Source organism: Protopterus annectens, chromosome 1.part0 (genome assembly GCF_019279795.1).
Source record: "Protopterus annectens isolate FY-2018-M chromosome 1.part0, PAN1.0, whole genome shotgun sequence".
NCBI lineage: Eukaryota > Metazoa > Chordata > Ceratodontiformes > Protopteridae > Protopterus > Protopterus annectens.
The window spans coordinates 1,628,100,917-1,628,120,884 of NC_056725.1; the positions used below are offsets into that span (position 1 = coordinate 1,628,100,917).

Genomic DNA, 19,968 nt, shown 5'->3' on the forward strand with positions numbered 1-19,968 from the left:
ACCTCTTACTACTGTCACATCCACATATACCACAGTTGAACTGTGGCATGTAAAAAACTGAATTATTCTTAAAATTTCCATTTTATATTAGCTGCTTGTACTCTCAAGGCCATCTTACAAACACCGCACTTGCCACAATTAAAATTCTTATGAAGGCTGGCATCTTATTGAACTTATTTGGCATAATTTTATAAGAAAGAAACAATCCCTATATGTAATGGACATATACAAGAAAAGGTAGGAAATCTAGGTATTGCTAAGAATATAATATCTTCTAATTCGTTTTAAGTATTTTACTAAAGGTCTCAGAAAAAGTATTGTACTTAATTATGTTTGGATGATATTTTTGTAGGAGCTACATAAGCCTCACTAAATACTTTTGCAAGACAGCATAAGCTAGATGTGATCTCTAGGTCTAAGCCCCCATTAGCACCACAGTCATTAGAGAACTTTCATGAGGATCCACCCAGGTCATGAAGCTTGAGAGTCTGTCTTAGAGGTTCATGAGAATGGGCCTCCTCATCCCAAGTATGAAAGTTATGTAGTTACCTAGGCATTACATCTGTATGAGCAGGCCCATTCTCATCAATGTACTCACTAATCTTCTTCCTGACTTAGTCCAGATGACATCTGGAAGTCTATCTTTTATAGATAAGCCTTGCTTTATAGTTTTGCTGTTGCACCGCCTTAGTACAGGTCAACTGAGATCTGGAGATGGTCCTTCTTACAGAGCAATTTGGATAAGGGGAGGGGCCAGTAGCTTAGGAAAATTTTAGTTGTAGAGCTGTCTTGCTGGCCGTAATTCTAATGGTTGATGAAGATGGACCTATTCATCCAGTTCTAACATTGTTTTAAGTATCTAACTTTAATTTGTGTTAATTATACTTATGCAACTGTAATTTTCCTGCAAATGTTCTTTGATTTCTGTTAGTTATCATCCCTGATAAAAAAGTAAGGATTTTGCAAAACTATGTAAGTTATCCTTGCTGGACCGAAGCCCTAAAAGAGGTGTGGACCGAAGCTCCAAATGCGGTGGTGTATCCCTCTTCATAAAGGATACACACACCTCCAGACTGGTTGCACAACATAATGCATCAGAGATACTACAGATACAACTAACAATGGATAAAATTGCACTCCGGGTTGTAGCCTGCTATAGATCCCCCACAATGTCCCAAGACTCCCACTCTGCTTTCCTGAACACTCTGGAAAGTATTAAGGTTCAACCTAATACCCTTATACTGGGAGACGTTAACTACCCTTCCATTAGCTGGGAAAATTACTCCTGTTCCAACTCATTTGCCCAACGATTTCTGGAATTCATTAATTCCAATGCCCTGGACCAACTCATTTTCACACCTACCAGAGGTAGAAACATTCTCGACCTAGTAATTACAAACATGGGGGACCACTGCTCTACACCAGTAATAAACTCTTACATGGTTAGAGCTGATCACAAGTTAATCACAGTCAATATCCAAATACCACCCTCACCCACCATAAAGGAAACCACAGTGAAGAACTTCTCCAAAGCCAATTTTGAGCTTCTTAAAACAGAAGTGTCAAACTTCATGTCATCCATGCAAACTGGGAATGGATGTATGGCCGCTGAATTATACATCAGGGTGCTGTATGAGCAGTTACACAAATGCATGGATCAGGCCATACCAAACAGAACCAAGATTCTGTCCTCCAAAAAAAGGAAGCCAATTTGGTGGTCCCCTGCCATTAACAAACTCTACAATGGAAGGAAAAAACTGCTGCAGAAAAGGGTTAAGTCCCAAGACTGGAAAAATTCCCTTGTAAGTTTCAGCAAAAAACTAAGATCCCTCATCAAATTCTCCAAAGCTAGTTATGGAAACAAAATTGCAACAGATGCTAAAGATATCCACAAGGCATTCATTAGTTATGTCAAGAATCTGCATACCAATATGTAGAGGTGCTCTGAGCTACTGCACAACAGCACCACTTATACTGAACCAACAAATATTGCCAATATTTTGGCTGACAGGTTCAGTACAAACTTTACCCTCCCCACCCCCTAAAGGGCCCATCCCAATACTCAAAGAATGCCAAATCCCTAATATCACGGCTGCACAGGTAGAAGCCACACTATCCAAAACCAAAAATACAGCTTCCATGGGAACTTATAATATACCTGGCTGTGTTCTACACAAATTACAAAGGGAACTGGCACCACATCTGAGTGCCCTGTTCAACCACAGCCTTACTTCAGGCTTTGTTCCCATCGAATGGCACACCGCTACAGTCATTACACTCCACAAAGGGGGAGCGACTACTGATCCTGGAAACTACCGCCCCATCAGCCTGACGAGCCTGATCTGTAAGGTCATGGAGCGCATCGTTATGGACCTCATAAATAGAGATATAGGGAACCTTCAAACCCTGGACCCCTCACAGTTTGGGTTTGTGAAGGGCAGATCATGTCACCAGGACGGTCGATGAAGGCAAGGTAGTCCACATAGCCTACCTCGATCTGGGCAAGGCCTTCAACACAATCCCCCACTCAGAGACCATTGACAGACTCACTAAAGTAGGCATTAACCCCTACATCGTGAGATGGGTTGCCAACTGGCTCACGGACAGAACCCACATGGTGAAAGTAACAGGCTACAAATCAGACTACTGGGCAGTTATAAGTGGAGTCCCACAGGGATCTGTCTTGGATCCTTTCCTGTTTGGTATCTACTTCTCTGAAGTTCAGGCCAACACCAAGGGACTCTGGCTAACCAAATTTGCAGATGACTGCAAACTGGGAGCTATTATTGATTCTCAGGCTGATGTAGACATCCTACAAAAAGGCCTCACAGACAACAGACACCAACGACTGGTGCCAAAACCATGGTCTTAAGCTCAATGCCAAAAAGAGCATTGTCACTCTCTTCGGGAAAAACATGGTAGCCACGAACTACCACATCGACTGTAGCCCTCTCACTTCCCAAGGTGTGATAAGAGATGTAGGGACACAGGTAGATAGTAACTTCTTCTTTGACAGCCATGTAGCCACTGTAGTTAGAAAGTCCTTCTATGTGGCACACCTCATTACAAAAGGGTTCTCATCTAGGAGGAAAGAAGTCATAATCCCTCTCTACTCATCCCTTATTAGACCCATTATAGAGTACAATGCCTGATTTGGCATGTACCTCACTAGACACCTACAACAATTGGAGAGGCCACAGAAATTCCTCACAAAGAGGATCCTAACACTCAAACACATGCCCTTTACAGACAGATTCAAAAAACTCCAGCTATACTCCATCTCATATCGCTTACTTAGAGGTGATCTCTGCTTGGCATACAAAGCCATATCTGACCCAGTGTTGCTAGACATGCTTCATCTGAAAAAGTCTCAATCCCTCCCCACCACACACTCCAAAGACCTCAACCTCATCACCACAATAAACAGAACTTGCTGGAGGAATAAATTCCCCATTCGTATCAAACAAAGTACTTCACTAGCCCTCTTCAAAAAAAATCTTGACGAGTGGATGGGTAACAGGAAATTCACCCCGGGGAACACTTCAACAGCCTTACTCGACAGGGGCACAAGGAACTAACGTCCGGCAACAGGATGACGTGGAATATTCTTGGGCGAGGCTTGTGCTGGCTTTAGAACCATTAGCCTAGTACTCGCCTATGAACCTAAAGAATGGGGTCTCTGCCTTACGGTCATTGCTTTACTGGATAGCCTTCAGCTTTCCCTGCAGCCCTGAAGATGATACATTTGGTATTGGAAAATTAATAAATGCATAAGCTGTCAGAATAAAACTTGATATTTAGCTACAAAATATTCCTCATCAGGCTGATATTGAAAGGGCTAAACAGAAAAAAGTCACTTGCAGAGCTCTGAGGTTCTGTAACCAAAATTACACTAAGTTTCAAGAATGCATCCATTGTTCACTGATCAATCCAGGATCTCACATATTTTCATAAATCAAAAAAATCCCACTAATACTAAGACTTGAGATCTAAACCTACATCAGTAAGTAAAACATAGTTGAGAGATAGATTCATTACTCAATGCCTTCTCCACCATTGGCATAGACTTCCACTGCAAATTAAGCAGTGCGGTACATTATATGCTTTCACATGACAACAAGATTACTGGATGGTTATTTAAACTTCACCCCTGTCTAAACTGGCTAGACTCCTTGAAAAAGGAGGTAGGGTTTAAGGGTGGGTACTGTTAGAGTGTAAATGGCCACAAGGCTCAGTTGCCTTATATTTCCTATGATCCTATGTTTTTCATAAATGACCTGTCTACTAGATAAATTAAGAATAGCATTCTCCACTTGCTTAATTTTTTAAGCAGCAAAATGCAACACCATTTGTAGACCCTTGCCCATCCCATGCAGGTTATCTTCTGAAAAGCACCACATGCTATTAATACTATCGCTTGGTTAGAAGGCATATTGATGTCTGTATAGCATACTGTAAAGTAATTTTTTCAGTTGCTGTAAGAAAGTTTTTGAAGATCTGGGCCAGTAGAAGAAATGCTGAAATGCTGAGATAGATCAATGATAAGTGGTCAGTGATAATCTATTTACCATTTTAGCTCACTGTTTTTCAAAAATTACATACCAAAAATGTGCCAAAATTTGCAGAAGAGCAAGCTCCCCATCCCAAGACATTATATACACACACACACACACACACACACACACACACACACACACACACACGTGTGTGTGTGTGTGTATATATATATATATATATATATATATATATATATATATATGTCGTTGTGTCTTTCGGCTTTTCCCAGTTAGGGGTTGCCACAGCGGAACTCCGGTCCGCTAATGATTGGCAGTAGATTTTTACGTGCCGAGCTGCCAGCCCTGACGCACAACCTTCAACAAAGGTACACCCATTCACACATGTCTCCATACAGAAGACACTCTAGCTGAGAATCGAACAGGACAACGTCTTACTGTGAGGCGACAACGCTACCGCAGCACCACCACCGCAGTACACGTTTATATGTATGTATGTGTATATATATATATATATATATATATATGTATATGTATATATTTATATATATATGTATATATATGTATATGTATATATTTATATATATATATATATATATATGTATATATATATATATATATATATATATATATATATATATATATATATATATATATATATATATATACACACACACACACACACGCACAGTTTCAGTTCATAATCTCGAATTACTGAAATCCCAAATTTCAGTAACCCGAGACTATAAAGTCGAACCATTCACAATACCGAAACCCACAATCACGAACATACATACACCATACACCACATAACTCACACACCATTCCACCCACAGCACACAAACCACACAACCCTATACTACATATAAGAAGGGGGGCAAGTTCAGAAATCAAGTTTATAAGTATGTGTATTAATGTGTTATGAATTTATATTTAAAGTGTGCATTAAATTACGTATTAATATTAAAAATATTTAAATGTGGAAATATTTGAAATGGATTCAAACATTTTTGAGTAGGTGCATATATATTTTTTATTTATGTATTTATACACAGGTATTACAGCTGTACTTAAATGTTATTATGAATGATTTTGTAGTATATGGGGACATTGTTTATGGGTTAATATAATTTTCTTTACAGTGGTTATAGTCTGTTAAGAGAACTGGGTGTATGGTGAATGTAGTTAATCACATAATGATGTAATTCACACAATTAGGAAAACCTAATTGATTTATCATTGATTTTAAAATTGTATATAAAGGGACATATTATGCAGTTGTAAATGTTTCAGTAGAAGGCGAGAAGCCGAGGTACCAGAATGATTGTAATAAAGAATTCATGTCCTGATGGTGGATTTCCTGCCTCTTATTTGTGTGGTATGAAGAGTTTGTTGTCTTATGTTTTTCTGAAGTGACTATTCGTTAGGGGCATGGAAACCACTACGACCATGGTAACCACAGTCAGTTGCTCTTTTAAAGACTTTCTGGTGGATCTTGAGCGCAGGTATACTACCATGGACCCTTGGTAGTCATCTTATGAAAATAATGAAATGGAAAGATTCTCTGCATTAGAGAGACTGATGACCAGGGAAATTACTATCTTTTATGACAGTAAATTGTTAGAGAAGTATATCTCGTTGGATATTACTCCTGAGGACTTCATATAGATCGGTTGCCGGCCGGTAACTTTACCGAGGAGGAAGGTGATCTTTTGGCTGAGTAGAGGCAGGCCTCAATACAGTGTACCATCACCTGGTTGCGGGTCCTGATTAAGAGGAACGCCCGAAATATGGAGAAATTGCAGGGGGAGATTTCTTCATTACAGGAAACACTTCAAAAGGAAATTCCTGGTCAGAGGTATAAGCAGTTGATAGAACAAGTCATTTCTAATGTGCAGAAGGTTGGGAACAATGTTATCGAAAGAAAAAACAAAAACTGAATAGAGACATCAAAGATTTTCAGAATGGTATGATCTACATTAGGGGGCATGCCAATAACTATCGGAGAGGGAGAAGGAATGGTGCCGGGGTCCGTGACTCAGCCGTTTCATCGGGTGAACAATTTTTGGGAAGGAAAAGCATTTCCTTCGAGGAGGTTAGTTCTCAAGGGACTCTTGAACCAAAAAACTACACAGAAGGGCATGGACCAGGTCAGCAGCAGCTGAAAGCAAAAACAACAAGAGGGAGAAACAACGGGAAGAACAAAAGGAAGTAAAACAGTTGTTTTTGAATGAATGTGTAAGTAACACATTCTTCATTGACTGTAATGACTTTAAAAGTTGTTCTTCTTCTCATCATATAAGGCAGCATGTTAATAATGTAACCGATGAACAAAATACATTTAATTTAGATTTGTCAATATTTAAGCAAACTTGTGAAGCAATACGAATGACAGGAAATGTTTAATTCAACTGCTAGACATGTAAGCAATGTTGTTAGTGTATATAATGTTAACAATGGAGCAAATAATGTTTAATACAACATGATTCTTTAAATCATATGGTGGTTAACTAAGTTTTAGAACTTGAGAAGAACACATCGCATGTATATGTTTCTAATATTAATATTGTCATGGTTGAGCATGTCTCTGACACAGTCGTGGGTAATGGTGTTTTGATGGGAAATCAACAGTCAGGTTTGGATAGTGAAAAGATGGCAGGGATGTTTGAAGTTTCTGAAGTCTCAAGATGTGAAGATATCATCACAGATGCCAATCAAAATGTGAATTCTGATACTGATGTGTGTGTAGAATTGTTAGAGACATCTGAGATTTCGGGGGGTCCCAGTATGTATAGAAAATGTTTTAAATTTAGAGCGAAATGTGCATCAGAATAGTGGAATGTTTGATATATTACAAGAGAATGCTTAGAAAATTATCAATCTGACTGGCAATGTGATTTCAGACTGATTTCAAACCCCCACCCCCATTCATACTATTGTGGCCACTGACCAAGATGATGGAATACTACGAACAGGTACTACACATACTTTTAGGAACTTTTCTATATACAATTTCAGTGATGTTCCTATCAAAAAAGTACATTTTGATTTACTGAGTAAAGGATTTAAATTCATCCCTAATGCAAAAGGGGACTTGGTACAAACAATCATAGATATGAAATTGTTTCTTAGGAAAGTAAACTTGAAAGTCCTACTGCCTCCTATGCCTTTCGAGCCTGATCTTCAACACCCTTCTTTTATTAGACGTAGTACTTACAACCCCCCACACCACCCACAAATAAAGAATCTGGACATAGTTCTAGAAAAGGAAATCAGAAAGGAATTTAAATATCACAATAAGGAATACAACCTTTCTGAACATGAATATGAAACATTGAATGAATTAAGACATAATACTAAAATTAGAATTATGAAGCCAGACAAAGGTGGGGGGTTGTTATTATGGACAACATACTCTATGAAGGGAAAATGAATAGTATACTTAGAGAAGAAAGTAAATATATAAGTGTCTCATTAAATGAGGTGAATCTGGCCTATCACAAAGTAGATATTATACTGGACAATATGTTGATGGAAGGCACAATTGACAATAAGATGCATAAATTTTTACTAGTACCGAAACCAAAGATTCCTATAATCTTTGGAATACCAAAGGTGCATAAGAATGTATGTGACCCCCCATTAAGACCGATAGTAGCAGCTGATGGTTCAAAAATGCTTCCCATGGCTAAATATGTAGATATAATGACAAAACATATTTGTAACAATAATGAATACATTCTAAAGGATTCATGGGACTTGTTGAGAAATATTACCCCTGACCTCTTGTCTGATGACCTTATTTTTGTTACAATTGACGTCATAGACCTTTTTACTTGTATACCCCATGATGAGGGGCTGAGGATGTTTGAAGATATGATTTTTATGGACAAAACACTTACACATGTTGAGAAGACAGCAATAGTGGAATTAGCTGACACAGTACTTAAGTACAATTTTATTCTTTTCAATGGCGAATATTACCAACAAGTAAAAGGGGTTTTGATGGGTGCGGCGTGCGCGCCTACATACGCCAATATTGTGCTAGCTAGTTGGGAATCCAATTTTGTTGTGAACTCAGAATACAAACAGTATTGGTCACTTTACAGACGTTATTTAGATGATATAGTTGTTTTCTGGACAGGAGGCAATGATAAACTGGCAGAATTTCTAGATTATATCCAGAATACTACGAATTTCTTGAGATTCACACATACAATTTCCACTGATAGGTTACAATACTTGGACATAGAAGTCTACAAAAGTTTGAGTAAAAAGGACTTTGAAACTAAGGTATTTAGAAAAAGTACCTTTTGTAACTCCTTCCTGCATTTTACTAGTGCACACCCCCCACACTGCAAAAAGAACATTGTTAAAGGACAGTTTGTGAGGGGGTGTCGCATGACTAGCAAGGATGAGGATTTTTTTACAGAATGTAACACTCTGGAAATGATGTTCTACGCAAGAGGTTACCCACTTGAATTTATCAAAAGTATAAGAAAAGAGGTAGAGCAGAGTAGATCAAACAAATTCAAGCCTATAAAAGGTAGCTTGACAGATATCAGGGGTGTTACTAAAGACATTGATAGTACTGGTTATTACTGTCAACCTAATAGGAACAAAGAAAAAGGAGAACCCCATTACGAATCAGCCCTGATTCTGGAATTTAATCTGTTTAATTCAGGGGTGAAAAGGATATTTCAAATTGAATGGGAAAAAATTTACATCATTTTCAGACATTATAAACATAAATGAAAGCATTCCTAAAATAGTTTATAAGAATGGAAGGAGTATTAAAAAGTTATTAGAAAACAATAGGACTAACACCTGTAATGGAACCACTAACAATACTGTACTAATAAATGCTAAAAATGGAACATACCAATGTGGACATTGCAACCAGTGTCAATACATTTTCAATAAAGGAGACATTTATTTAGACACTAGGGATATCAACATTTACAGTAAAGGTCATTACAATTGTGAATCAAAGGGGGTAGTATACATGGCTATGTGTGTAAAATGTAACTCATTTTATGTCGGTAAGACGGAGAGAGCGTTGAAAAAAAGAATTTACGAACATACATATGAGATACTTAAGAATAAAGAAACAAATGCCTTACACAAACACACAAAAGTATGTAAAGATTCCAAGTTTTTGTTTTTTGTGCTAGAGCAGGTTAAAAAGGAGATGAGAGGTGGTCTCTGGGAAGAATGGTTAGAGTTCAAATAATTATGGTGGCAAATACTGTTAGAGGCCACTACATTACCTGGGTTAAATGAACATATTTCTTTATCCTCAGTCCTAAAGTTGAGAGCAGCTAAAATATAGAATAAGCTTGCATTAACACAACATGAACAGTAGATGGTGCTATTGGAACAGAAATGGATTGTGTTTTTAACAAATAGTAAAACTTTTACTTGTTTTTAAATTAAGACTATTTACTATATTTAATTACTAAACATACAGGAATTTATTTATACATTGTTACTATACCTAACTAATTGATTTTAAAGAGTTTAATGTAGTAATAAGGTTTTAAACACGATACAATACTACATCATGTACCTATGGAATTCCTTATATAATGAGCCTTTATGTTTTATTGGTTTAAGTAGGATGCAAATAATACTATTGGACAATTTTAATTAGAGTATTTAATAGCAATTAGAATTAATTACTTTGTCTGATGAAGTCTTTCTGTGGATGTGGACGAAAACGCACTTGGTTAATAAAGCGTTTATGTGATTACACTACAACAAAGCTCCGTTTTTCAACAAGTGTTTTTACTGCAAACAAGCTACGTCTTCTTTAGTTGGTGTGCTGTTTTCCATTTGTTTTGGATTTACTGATTTCAGACTGTGCCAACAATGTATTACTTAAAGGTGCAAAATGTGTTCCCACCAGGATTCCATCTTTGGCAGATGTGATTATTGATGTTAAAAAGTTCTGCCGTAAATTGAACCTTAAGAGTATTTTTTCAAAAAGCAGATGCACTTCTTAATGATGGGGGGGGGGTGTAACTGACATAGAATCTTCTGATGAGGATGAATTATTAAATCACTGCATTTATGATAATGAAATTTATGAGGCATGTATAAATTTGGGTGAAGAAAATTCAGATGGGACTTTGAGAAATAGTTGTACATCTGAACTTTTTTTGTACTGGATATGGTTATTTAGAAATGCCCAGATTCAAGTCAGATAGCAATTTTATGCCCCCCAAAAGTAGTCCAGCCATAAACATTTTTGAAAATTTAGTATGTAAAAAAGTGGAAAATGCTTACACCTGTTTTGTTAGGAATTTTGAATCACTAATTTAACCAAAGAGGAATGGTTGGCTTTACAAAAACTCAAAGCCAATTTGAATGAGGTGGCATATAAAACAGCTCACAAGGGCGTTAATTGGGTTGTTATGAATGTGTTACAATATGAAGAAATGGTTTCAAATATATTATACTGAATTGCAACACAACCCATTACATAGATTTAAAAGTGAGTTGCAAGATGTTTTGGAATGTGGGAAAAGACTTGGTTTTCTGAAACGTAGTGATGTACAAAAATTGATAGTCAAGACACCTAGACATCCTTTTATGTATGCAATTCCTAAAGTTCATAAAAGTATGTTCAAACCTCCAGGAAGACCCATTATTTCAGGTGTGGTTTCTTTTCTTGCAAACATTAATACATTTTTGGATTTTCATTTCAAAAATCAGCTGGCCACGATTCCATCACATATTAAGAATACTCAACATGTTTGTCAGGATTTGGTTAATTTGAAATGGGAAGATAATTTTTTTTGGGCAACAGTAGATGTTAATGCACTATATTCTAACATCAATATTAGATGGGGCATGGAAGCAATGGCTAAAAAAACTAGGTTAAGGGCCACGTTCCACATTTCTTTTGCATTTGATTGAATATTGTCTTACACATAACTATTTTACATGGAAAAATAAATTCTTTCTGCAAACTAGAGGTACTGCGATGGGGGCAGCTTTTGCCCCTTCTTATGCCATAGTTTATATGGGAGAATTTGAAAATCAGTTTATGTTACGACAGGATTACTTTCTGAAAAATGTAGTATACTACAAGAGGTACATTGATGATTTACTATTTATATGTAAAGGTGAACAGGCGGAATTTGTGAACAACACTTCACATGGGTTGAAATTCACTTGGGAAATTGGTGGGGACAGCACTTCATTTTTGGATGTTACTTTTTATGTTGATGAAACAAAGATGTTACAGCACAAGCCTTATAGGAATCCCACTGCAGTTAATAATTTCCTACAGGCAACCAGTATGCATTCTTCACACTTAATGAATTAAATTTAAAAGAAAATAATTTATAAGAGACATTCACTAGGTTACGGAATAGAGATTACAATGAGCACATATTGTTAAGAGCCAGAAATAAAGTTATGAATACTGGTGAAGCAAGAGTTAGAAATTAATGTTATTCATATAGCAGAGAAAATGGAAATATTGAGCAGCATGAAAGGATGGAAGAAAGATTATTTTTTGTTACCAGATATTCTAACTTTTCACCTATTTTAGAGGACATAGTGAGGCAAGCCTGGGATACCTCCACTGGATGTTTGCTTCCAAAACACATAACTTTTTCCTGTGGCAGATATTGTAATTTTGTAATTTAAAAGAATTATTAAACAAAAAAGATTTCAATTCTAGATACTTTCATACCATGGGGAAAAGAGCAGGATCATATGGTTGCGGTAGATGTTCAGTAGGTCACGGGGTTAAAAACTTAGATGGTACCAAGATTAATGGCAAACTATATAGGGCTAGTGAATATTATAATTATGAGTTGTGGTGTGATTTATATCATAGGGTGTAACTGTGACCCTATTTTTTGGTACATTGGTCAAACCACGAGGAAGGTCAAGGTGCGTATTATGGAACATTTGAGTGATGTGAGAAGGAAAAAACTTGAAAGTCCAGTGGCCATGCACTTTTTGTCAAAACACAAACGATTGGAAGATAGTTTAATTTTTAGTATTCTTGCACGCCCAACGTCTTCAAGTGGTAATTTTAAACATCAGTTGAACAAACTGGAAAGTAGAATGATTATTAATTATCATACATTATGTCCCCAAGGAATGAATTTAGAAAACAATCTTAATATTTAATATAGTTTAGTAATACAATTATATGTGTTATTAAAGGTTAATAAAGTTTATCAAATCAAGTTCAAAAATCAAGTTTATAAGTATGTGTATTAATGTGTTATGAATTTATATTTAAAGTGTGTATTAAATTATGTATTAATATTGAAAATATTTAAATGTGAAAATATTTGAAATGGATTCATACATTTTTGAGTAGGTGCATATATATTTTTTATTTATGTATTTATACACAGATATTACAGCTGTACTTAAATGTTATTATGGATGATTTTGTAGTATATGGGGACATTGTTTATAGGCTAAATATCATTTTCTTTACAGTGGTTATAGTCTGTTAAGAGAACTGGGTGTATGGTGAATGTAGTTAATCACATAATGATGTAATTCACACAATTAGGAATACCTAATTGATTTATTGTTGATTTTAAAATGGTATATAAAGGGACATATTATGCAGTTGTAAATGTTCCAGTAGAAGGCAAGAAGCCAAGGTACAAGAACGATTGTAATAAAGAATTCATGTCCTGATGGTGGATTTCCTGCCTCTTATTCATGTGGTATGAAGAGTTTGTTGTCTTATGCTTTTCCCCCGCATGTGGGGGGCTGTGCCCCCTCACTTATACATACCAACTCTGAGATCTCACATAACATAAAAAAAAAAAAAAAAAAATCAAACCACGGCATCCTCCACTCGCTCGCACACAAATACACATCACACATATACAAACACCAACAAATCCAACACTCACACTTCCACCTACACCTCCCTATCCTTACCCACACACGCAACGTACAAAAACACACAGAAACACTCACCTGCAATTTCATGCACCGTAACACTACACGCAACGTACTGGAAATGCATAAGCTGGGATTCGAGATACTTGAATTCACCCTTATGCACTTTTGGCATTCTGGTTTTCGGCTTAATGGTCTCGGGTTATTGAAATTTGGGATTTCAGTAATTCGAGATTATGAAGTGTAACCATATATACATACACACACACACACACACACACACACACATATATATATATATATATATATATATATATATATATATATATATATCCACACACACACACACACACACACATATATATATATATATATATATATATATATATATATACACACACACACACACACATATATATATATATATATATATATATATATATATATATACCCACACACACACACACACACACACACACACACACACACACACACACACACAAACACTAACCCACCAGTCACACCACAGTGAAAAAAGGGGAAAACCCTGGAAAAGCCCATGTGTTCCTCTTTGAGGAAAGGTTAGTTATGGGATGCCATCATTCTGGAAGCCTTCAAGGGTTGTACTAGCCCTAGCCATACCATTCAACCCCTTAGAGCAAGAAATCTGGCCAAAGCCGTAAGAAAAAGTGGGACAAAGGCCCAAAAATAGGGACAATTTTTAAATATTGCTCTTATAAACTTAGAAAGTTGATAGAATAACAGGTTTTACATTAGCATGAATTTTCTGAAGGGGTATGAAGTCTGAAGCTGAAATATCTGCCATTATTTTCTAATTTGAATCTTTAATGATTTGCCACTAATTTGCCAGAAAAAAAACACAATTTTATGAAAAATGGACCAAAACTATGAGGCAAAAATCTGGATATTCTGTGAAAATCTATGCAGTTGAGAGGTATGGCCCAAGCTGTTTTTCCCCTAAGTGCAGCCTGAGTTCTATGACATTCTGCAAATACTAGTTCATAGATACATATGTACTTTCCTCTGAATATGCTGCTTTTGGCCTTTTAGGCTGCTTGTTATGACACTCATCCTTTGCTGAATACCAGCAGTGCAGCAGACCAGCTTGTCTGCCATCTTCCAGGATAGGCAAGCTAGTATCAGCCACTCACTCCCACCTTGCCCAGCTGGCTCTTTCCAGCTGGCTAACAGATATTTGGTTGCTTTACTCTTGCACACGATGAAGCTGGAAAATTTTAAGTAGGTGCTGTTGCTTTAACTCTTTTTTTCTTCAGTAATAATGAAAGAAAACCATCAGAACTTTGGCTGCTGTAGTTTGTTAGCCCCTTTCAGTAGCCATTTGACTTTCTGAGTATTTCTTGTAGTGACATGGCAAAGCATGTTACTGAACCAATGTAGGGGTATGTGAGACTACTACTCCACCACATTTGTAAAAATATAAAATAATTTGCCCTTGAATATTTTGCCACAGTTGATTATTTAGTTTTCCTCTTTTCTGCTTTACCTGTCCAGATGGCTATATTATTTCCACCCAGTAGACACAGTCATTTCCCCATTGAGAGACAGAAGCCAGAACATGGAAAGGCCCACCATTCTCCAACCTTGGATAATATATGCTGAGCCACACACAGACTAGAGCAAGAACCATATGACCCACTTGGTTCCCTGCCCTGGAACACTCACCTATATGTTTAACCTAAGAAGGGGACCAGGTCAACTTGCTCCCGGGGCTATTGCCCTTTGTTTGATTTATTCCCTGGTAGAGGCAAACCAGCGAAATCCTTCAGTGAGAAGTAAGAGTCAGGTGATAGGGACTGCCTCAATTAGACAATCTGGTGGAACAATTCTTCCTCTGAAGCCCTAATCCCTGTGGCAATTCTCTTGAGCTCCACAGTTGCTGCATGCAGTGGGAAACATGTGTGTAGCTTTGACTTCCCCAATATATGTATCACAGTGCTACAGAGTGTGTTTTGTAGGCCTGTGTCTCATAGATGTTACACCCAATGCCCCCAATAAGTATTACCCCAAGAAGCAAGTGAGTGGTGCCCCCCCCAGGGATGGGCAAGATGAAATCGGCCAATTATTTTCCATCCGCCTGGTGTGACCCCTCTGGTGTCCATGCCATTAATGGAGCATAGGTTCCTTTGGTTCTCAGTCAGAGTTTTATCCCTCTGCACCATGGGGTCAAACATCAACAGTGCAGTTTTAAACCCTTAGATGATTTTGGGCTCAGTAGGAACTTAGAAAATTGTTAGCTAAATTCAACATTCGGCACTGCAATGAATTGCTGGCTGTTTATGTACTTTAACAAACAAGACCTCTATTTCCTTTGTTTTATTTTTATTTTATTTTGCGTTTATCATTCTAAAGACTGATGAAACACATTCTTGAGAAATTCATCTGTTTACATCTTACTTCAGAGACAATTTCTCAAATTCATTTTCTGACAGATAGATATATTTAACCATTTTTATTTCATATGTGTATTTTTTTTTAAATTTTGGGGGTAATGCTTTCCTGTATTATGGAAAAATACAACTGAAGTGAGCGGGTTCATTTTTATACAGTGGCTTAGTGCTACAGAGTTGAAATATCTGTGATGTGTTAACATTACATGAATATTTAAGGGAGCAGTACACCCCTTAAGTCATCTGTGTTGTGCTATTGCCAGAGTCTAAGTGGCATGTATAATAAAAGTACCACTGAGTTAAGCAAACTAATGGGTTGTTCTCTTTTTTTTCACAGTTGTTGCTCAGTAGAGATGAAACTTTACAGACTGCTAGTGTCCAGAGTGTGGCTGCTATACTATCTTACTCCCCAGTGCAGTATGCCTCAGCTTTCATAGATGCAGATATTCCAGGTAAATCAGGATAAAGCAGATGTCATGTAACATCCTCCTTTTACTGTCTCAGAAGCTGTGCACAACTGATGAAGCACAGTGGATTTTTATATGTAAAATATCTTTATTTATTTTACAGATCTGAAGTAGTGTTTGAGTTTGTCTACGGCTAATGTGTATAATGTAAAAATGGATTAAAATGAATGTAGTGGATCACAGAAACTTTGTATGTGTGTGTGGCTTATTGAATTATTTGGTGTGTGTGTGTATAATTTCAAACATTCAAATGCTAAAGATAATAGCTTTTAGCGGGCTTTTAATGCACTTAACAATTTACTGAAATATATATGTATACTGCAGTGATATCATGTAACAGTGGGAATTAGAAAATGTCTTCCTTTATTCACAAGTGATTTCAGAATTAAAATATATATAGCTGTATTGATGCGAGGGGCAGGGGAATTTGCCCCTTTGCAGAAGCACTATTTTTTGTGTTTTAGTGGAAATTTGATGATAAAGAGGTGCACATAATGAGCGATTGACAGAACTGGAAATGGCATAAGTTTCAGCAGTCCTTTGTCATATATATATATATATATATATATATATATATATATATATATATATATATATATGGGTCTGCTTCACTTCACTGAAACTCATTTGACTGAGCACACTTGACCGAAAGCTTACGCAGTGAAAGCTCATTTCACCAAAACTCATTTCATTGAAAGGTATATGCCCTTTCCCCATTGTAGTCTGATCCCGGAGTTAGTATATATAGTAAGGGGGGGTGTGGGGCACAGCCCCCCACACTGGAAGGGTGTAGGGTGTATAGCCCCCCACCTATTTTATACATTTTAAATAATATACTTGGATACTTACAACTCCAATGAATAACTGTTTTTAGAAGACAATATATACCCAAACTATGGGGGGCTGCCCCCAACACCCCCCCAATGTGGGGGGTTGTGCCCCACACACCCTCCCTTACTCTATATACTAACTCGAGGATTGCACTACAATGAGGAAAAGGGCATATACCTTTCAACGAAATGAGTTTCAGTGAAATGAACTTTCAGTGAAGTGAAGTAGACCCATATATAGATATATATCTGTATGTCTCTCTCTCTATATATATATATATATATATATATATATATATATATATATATATGTGTGTGTGTGTGTGTGTGTGTATACAAATAAATAAATAAATAAATATATATATATATATATATATATATATATATATAGAGAGAGAGAGAGATACATATATATATATATATATATATATATATATATATATATATATTGTGTGTGTGTGTGTGTGTGTATGTATATGTATATATATCAGTTGATTTGTCAACATATTTTTCTTGTGGAACTGTGAATCAGATGTATACTTTGCACAATTCACAGTTCATTGAAAAGTTGACACTGTGGGACTAGAGTTAGTGCAAGATTGGCTCTCAAAGGGGTTAAGTCAGTTTTCCCTTTTCCCCTCTGTTGTGCAATCTCAAAGTTGGAATATATAAGTAGCGGATGGTATGGTGGGTGCAGGGGGGGGGGCTTGCTCACCTGCAAAATCTTTTTTTTTTTTATTATTATTATTTTGCAGATTTGACTTGTATCTAGTCTGGTTTATCTTTCTTTTTGGTTTGTTTTTGGTTTAAGACACTTTGATGTAGGCAGTGTCAGTGCTGGTGCCAGTGTTTTTCAAGATATACCAATATATCCATACACACACACACACACACACACACACACACACACACACACACACACACACACACACACACACACATATTTTACAATAACTTCTAGGTAAGTATGCTTGACTAAGTTTGTGTTTTACACAGTAGACAGGAAGAATGGTTGGGTGTGGTAGAAGTGCCATCTCTGGGACATAGGTTCACAGTCCTTCAGGAGAGGACAATGAAAGTATTGTGCCCTCAGTGCCCCTCCCTTATATTAGGTGATGGACAGTAAGTAAATGGTGACTATCTTATGGGAAGATAATACATATACTAAATAAGTCTCTTCCTGTAGAGAAGATAGAAAACATTTCACAGCACTATGTTGCCTAGACCTGGGCTGCAGGCTTTGTGATTTATTTGCCATGTAACATGATACTGGCACCACTGCCAGGGATATATAAGATGATGTAGAAACATAATCATATGAGCTGTACTGTGGGAGCAAATTAGTTAGATAGTTGACATGACAAGGATGAACCAGGATAAAAAAAAAAAAAAAAAAAATTACAGCAAAACTGGTAGAATGCAGAAAGTTAATATTAGATAAAACATTTCGAGAAATAAGATTTGCTGTCACTCCTGAATGCATTACAACAATATCAAAAGTAGTAAAGGAAAGGAAAAAAATAGCACCTGTAAAAAGATCTGAAAGTTAATTTATACCAGTAATATGATGTTATAGTAAAGTTTTCATATCTTTTGTCGGTTTATCTGATTCTCTCTTTCAATGGTTTGCAAGTGTCCTCATATTTTCTTGATACTATTTGTACCAAGGTAAATGTACTGATGTGATGTCCTGTCTCGCCATCATTCTTAACTGGTTGGGTTGGGAACAGATCCTCAATTCCAACTCGGCCTTATACAAAAGCTCGAGGTCTTCCACTAGCTCGTAGCTGAAACCCTATCCCATCATGCCCTAGGAAAGCTCCCCAGATCTCATTTGCCGCTAAACAAGATTGATGCTTCCTACTGGCTCTGGCTAAGTGGAATTTTCTTATTTCGTTTTTTGCATAGTTTGTGATAGTCTATCAGTTTATTACTACTGTTATTAAGCAGATGTAGTGTGTTTGCTGCTGTTGTTTTGCTGTTGAACATCATTTTTCTTCTCAAGGCCTTTCTCTTACACTATCCAGGCCTAAAATTTATTTTCTTAAGTCTGTTTTTAGTTAGAGGGCTTCCATCCTTTTAATTTATAGGCAGGCTTGTTTAAGTTAGAGAGCTTAGTTGACCTTGAGTTTTTCCCCTCTAATTTTCCTATTTAAGTTACTAGGCTAGCTTGTTTAAATTAGAGGGCTGCTTTTGCCCATTTAAATTAGAGGACTTATTTTTTCTCTTTATAGTTGGCGTTATAGTTGTTTCTATAATTAAAAAAAAAAAAAGTTGTAGTACTTTATATATTGATACTTCGTTGTTTTTGTTGATCACTGTGATGTCTTCTAAGCAGTGTAAGGATGTTAAACCCTCGTGGGTTAAGAAGTTTGTTAAGTGCAACCAAAAAATGTCTGTTACTGACGGACATGCATTTTGCGTGTACTGTCATCTGAACGGTACACTTTCAGGAGTCTTGTACCATATGTCACTCCTTTAGCCATAGGGTACTACTGGAGAGAAAGAATAAATTGATTTTGAGAGGCTTATTGAAGTCCCCTTTTTCAGAAGCTATTGAAGAAGGTCAGGGTCCTTCAAAGTCAGGCAATTCCCCCACCTCTAAATCAGACAAGTTGGGAAAAAGGTCATCTTCCTCAGAGGCTCATTCGGAGCAATCAAAAAAATTGCAAAAAGTTTCATCTTTGGATCCAAAGGCTGTCAGGCCCGAAATGCCTTCTACCCCGGCTCCTTCAGTTTCGGAGCCAGTGGGATTTCATATACGGAGCCGGTCCCCGGAATTGGAACCAGTATTTCCAGCTTTAACATCTCCCTTGTTACAGACTTCCAGATCTCCTGC

At 36.8% G+C, this 19,968-nt stretch overlaps 1 protein-coding gene across 1 annotated transcript in view; it reads left to right on the forward strand.

The window, feature by feature from the left end:
- The window catches only part of MEI1 (meiotic double-stranded break formation protein 1), a 2,282,292-nt gene that overhangs the window by 328,528 nt on the left and 1,933,796 nt on the right, over positions 1–19,968 (forward strand). Inside the window, exon 5 of the mRNA XM_044073933.1 lies at positions 16,170–16,284. Coding sequence (XP_043929868.1) covers positions 16,170–16,284 — 115 coding nt within the window. The remainder of the gene's footprint in view (positions 1–16,169; positions 16,285–19,968) is intronic.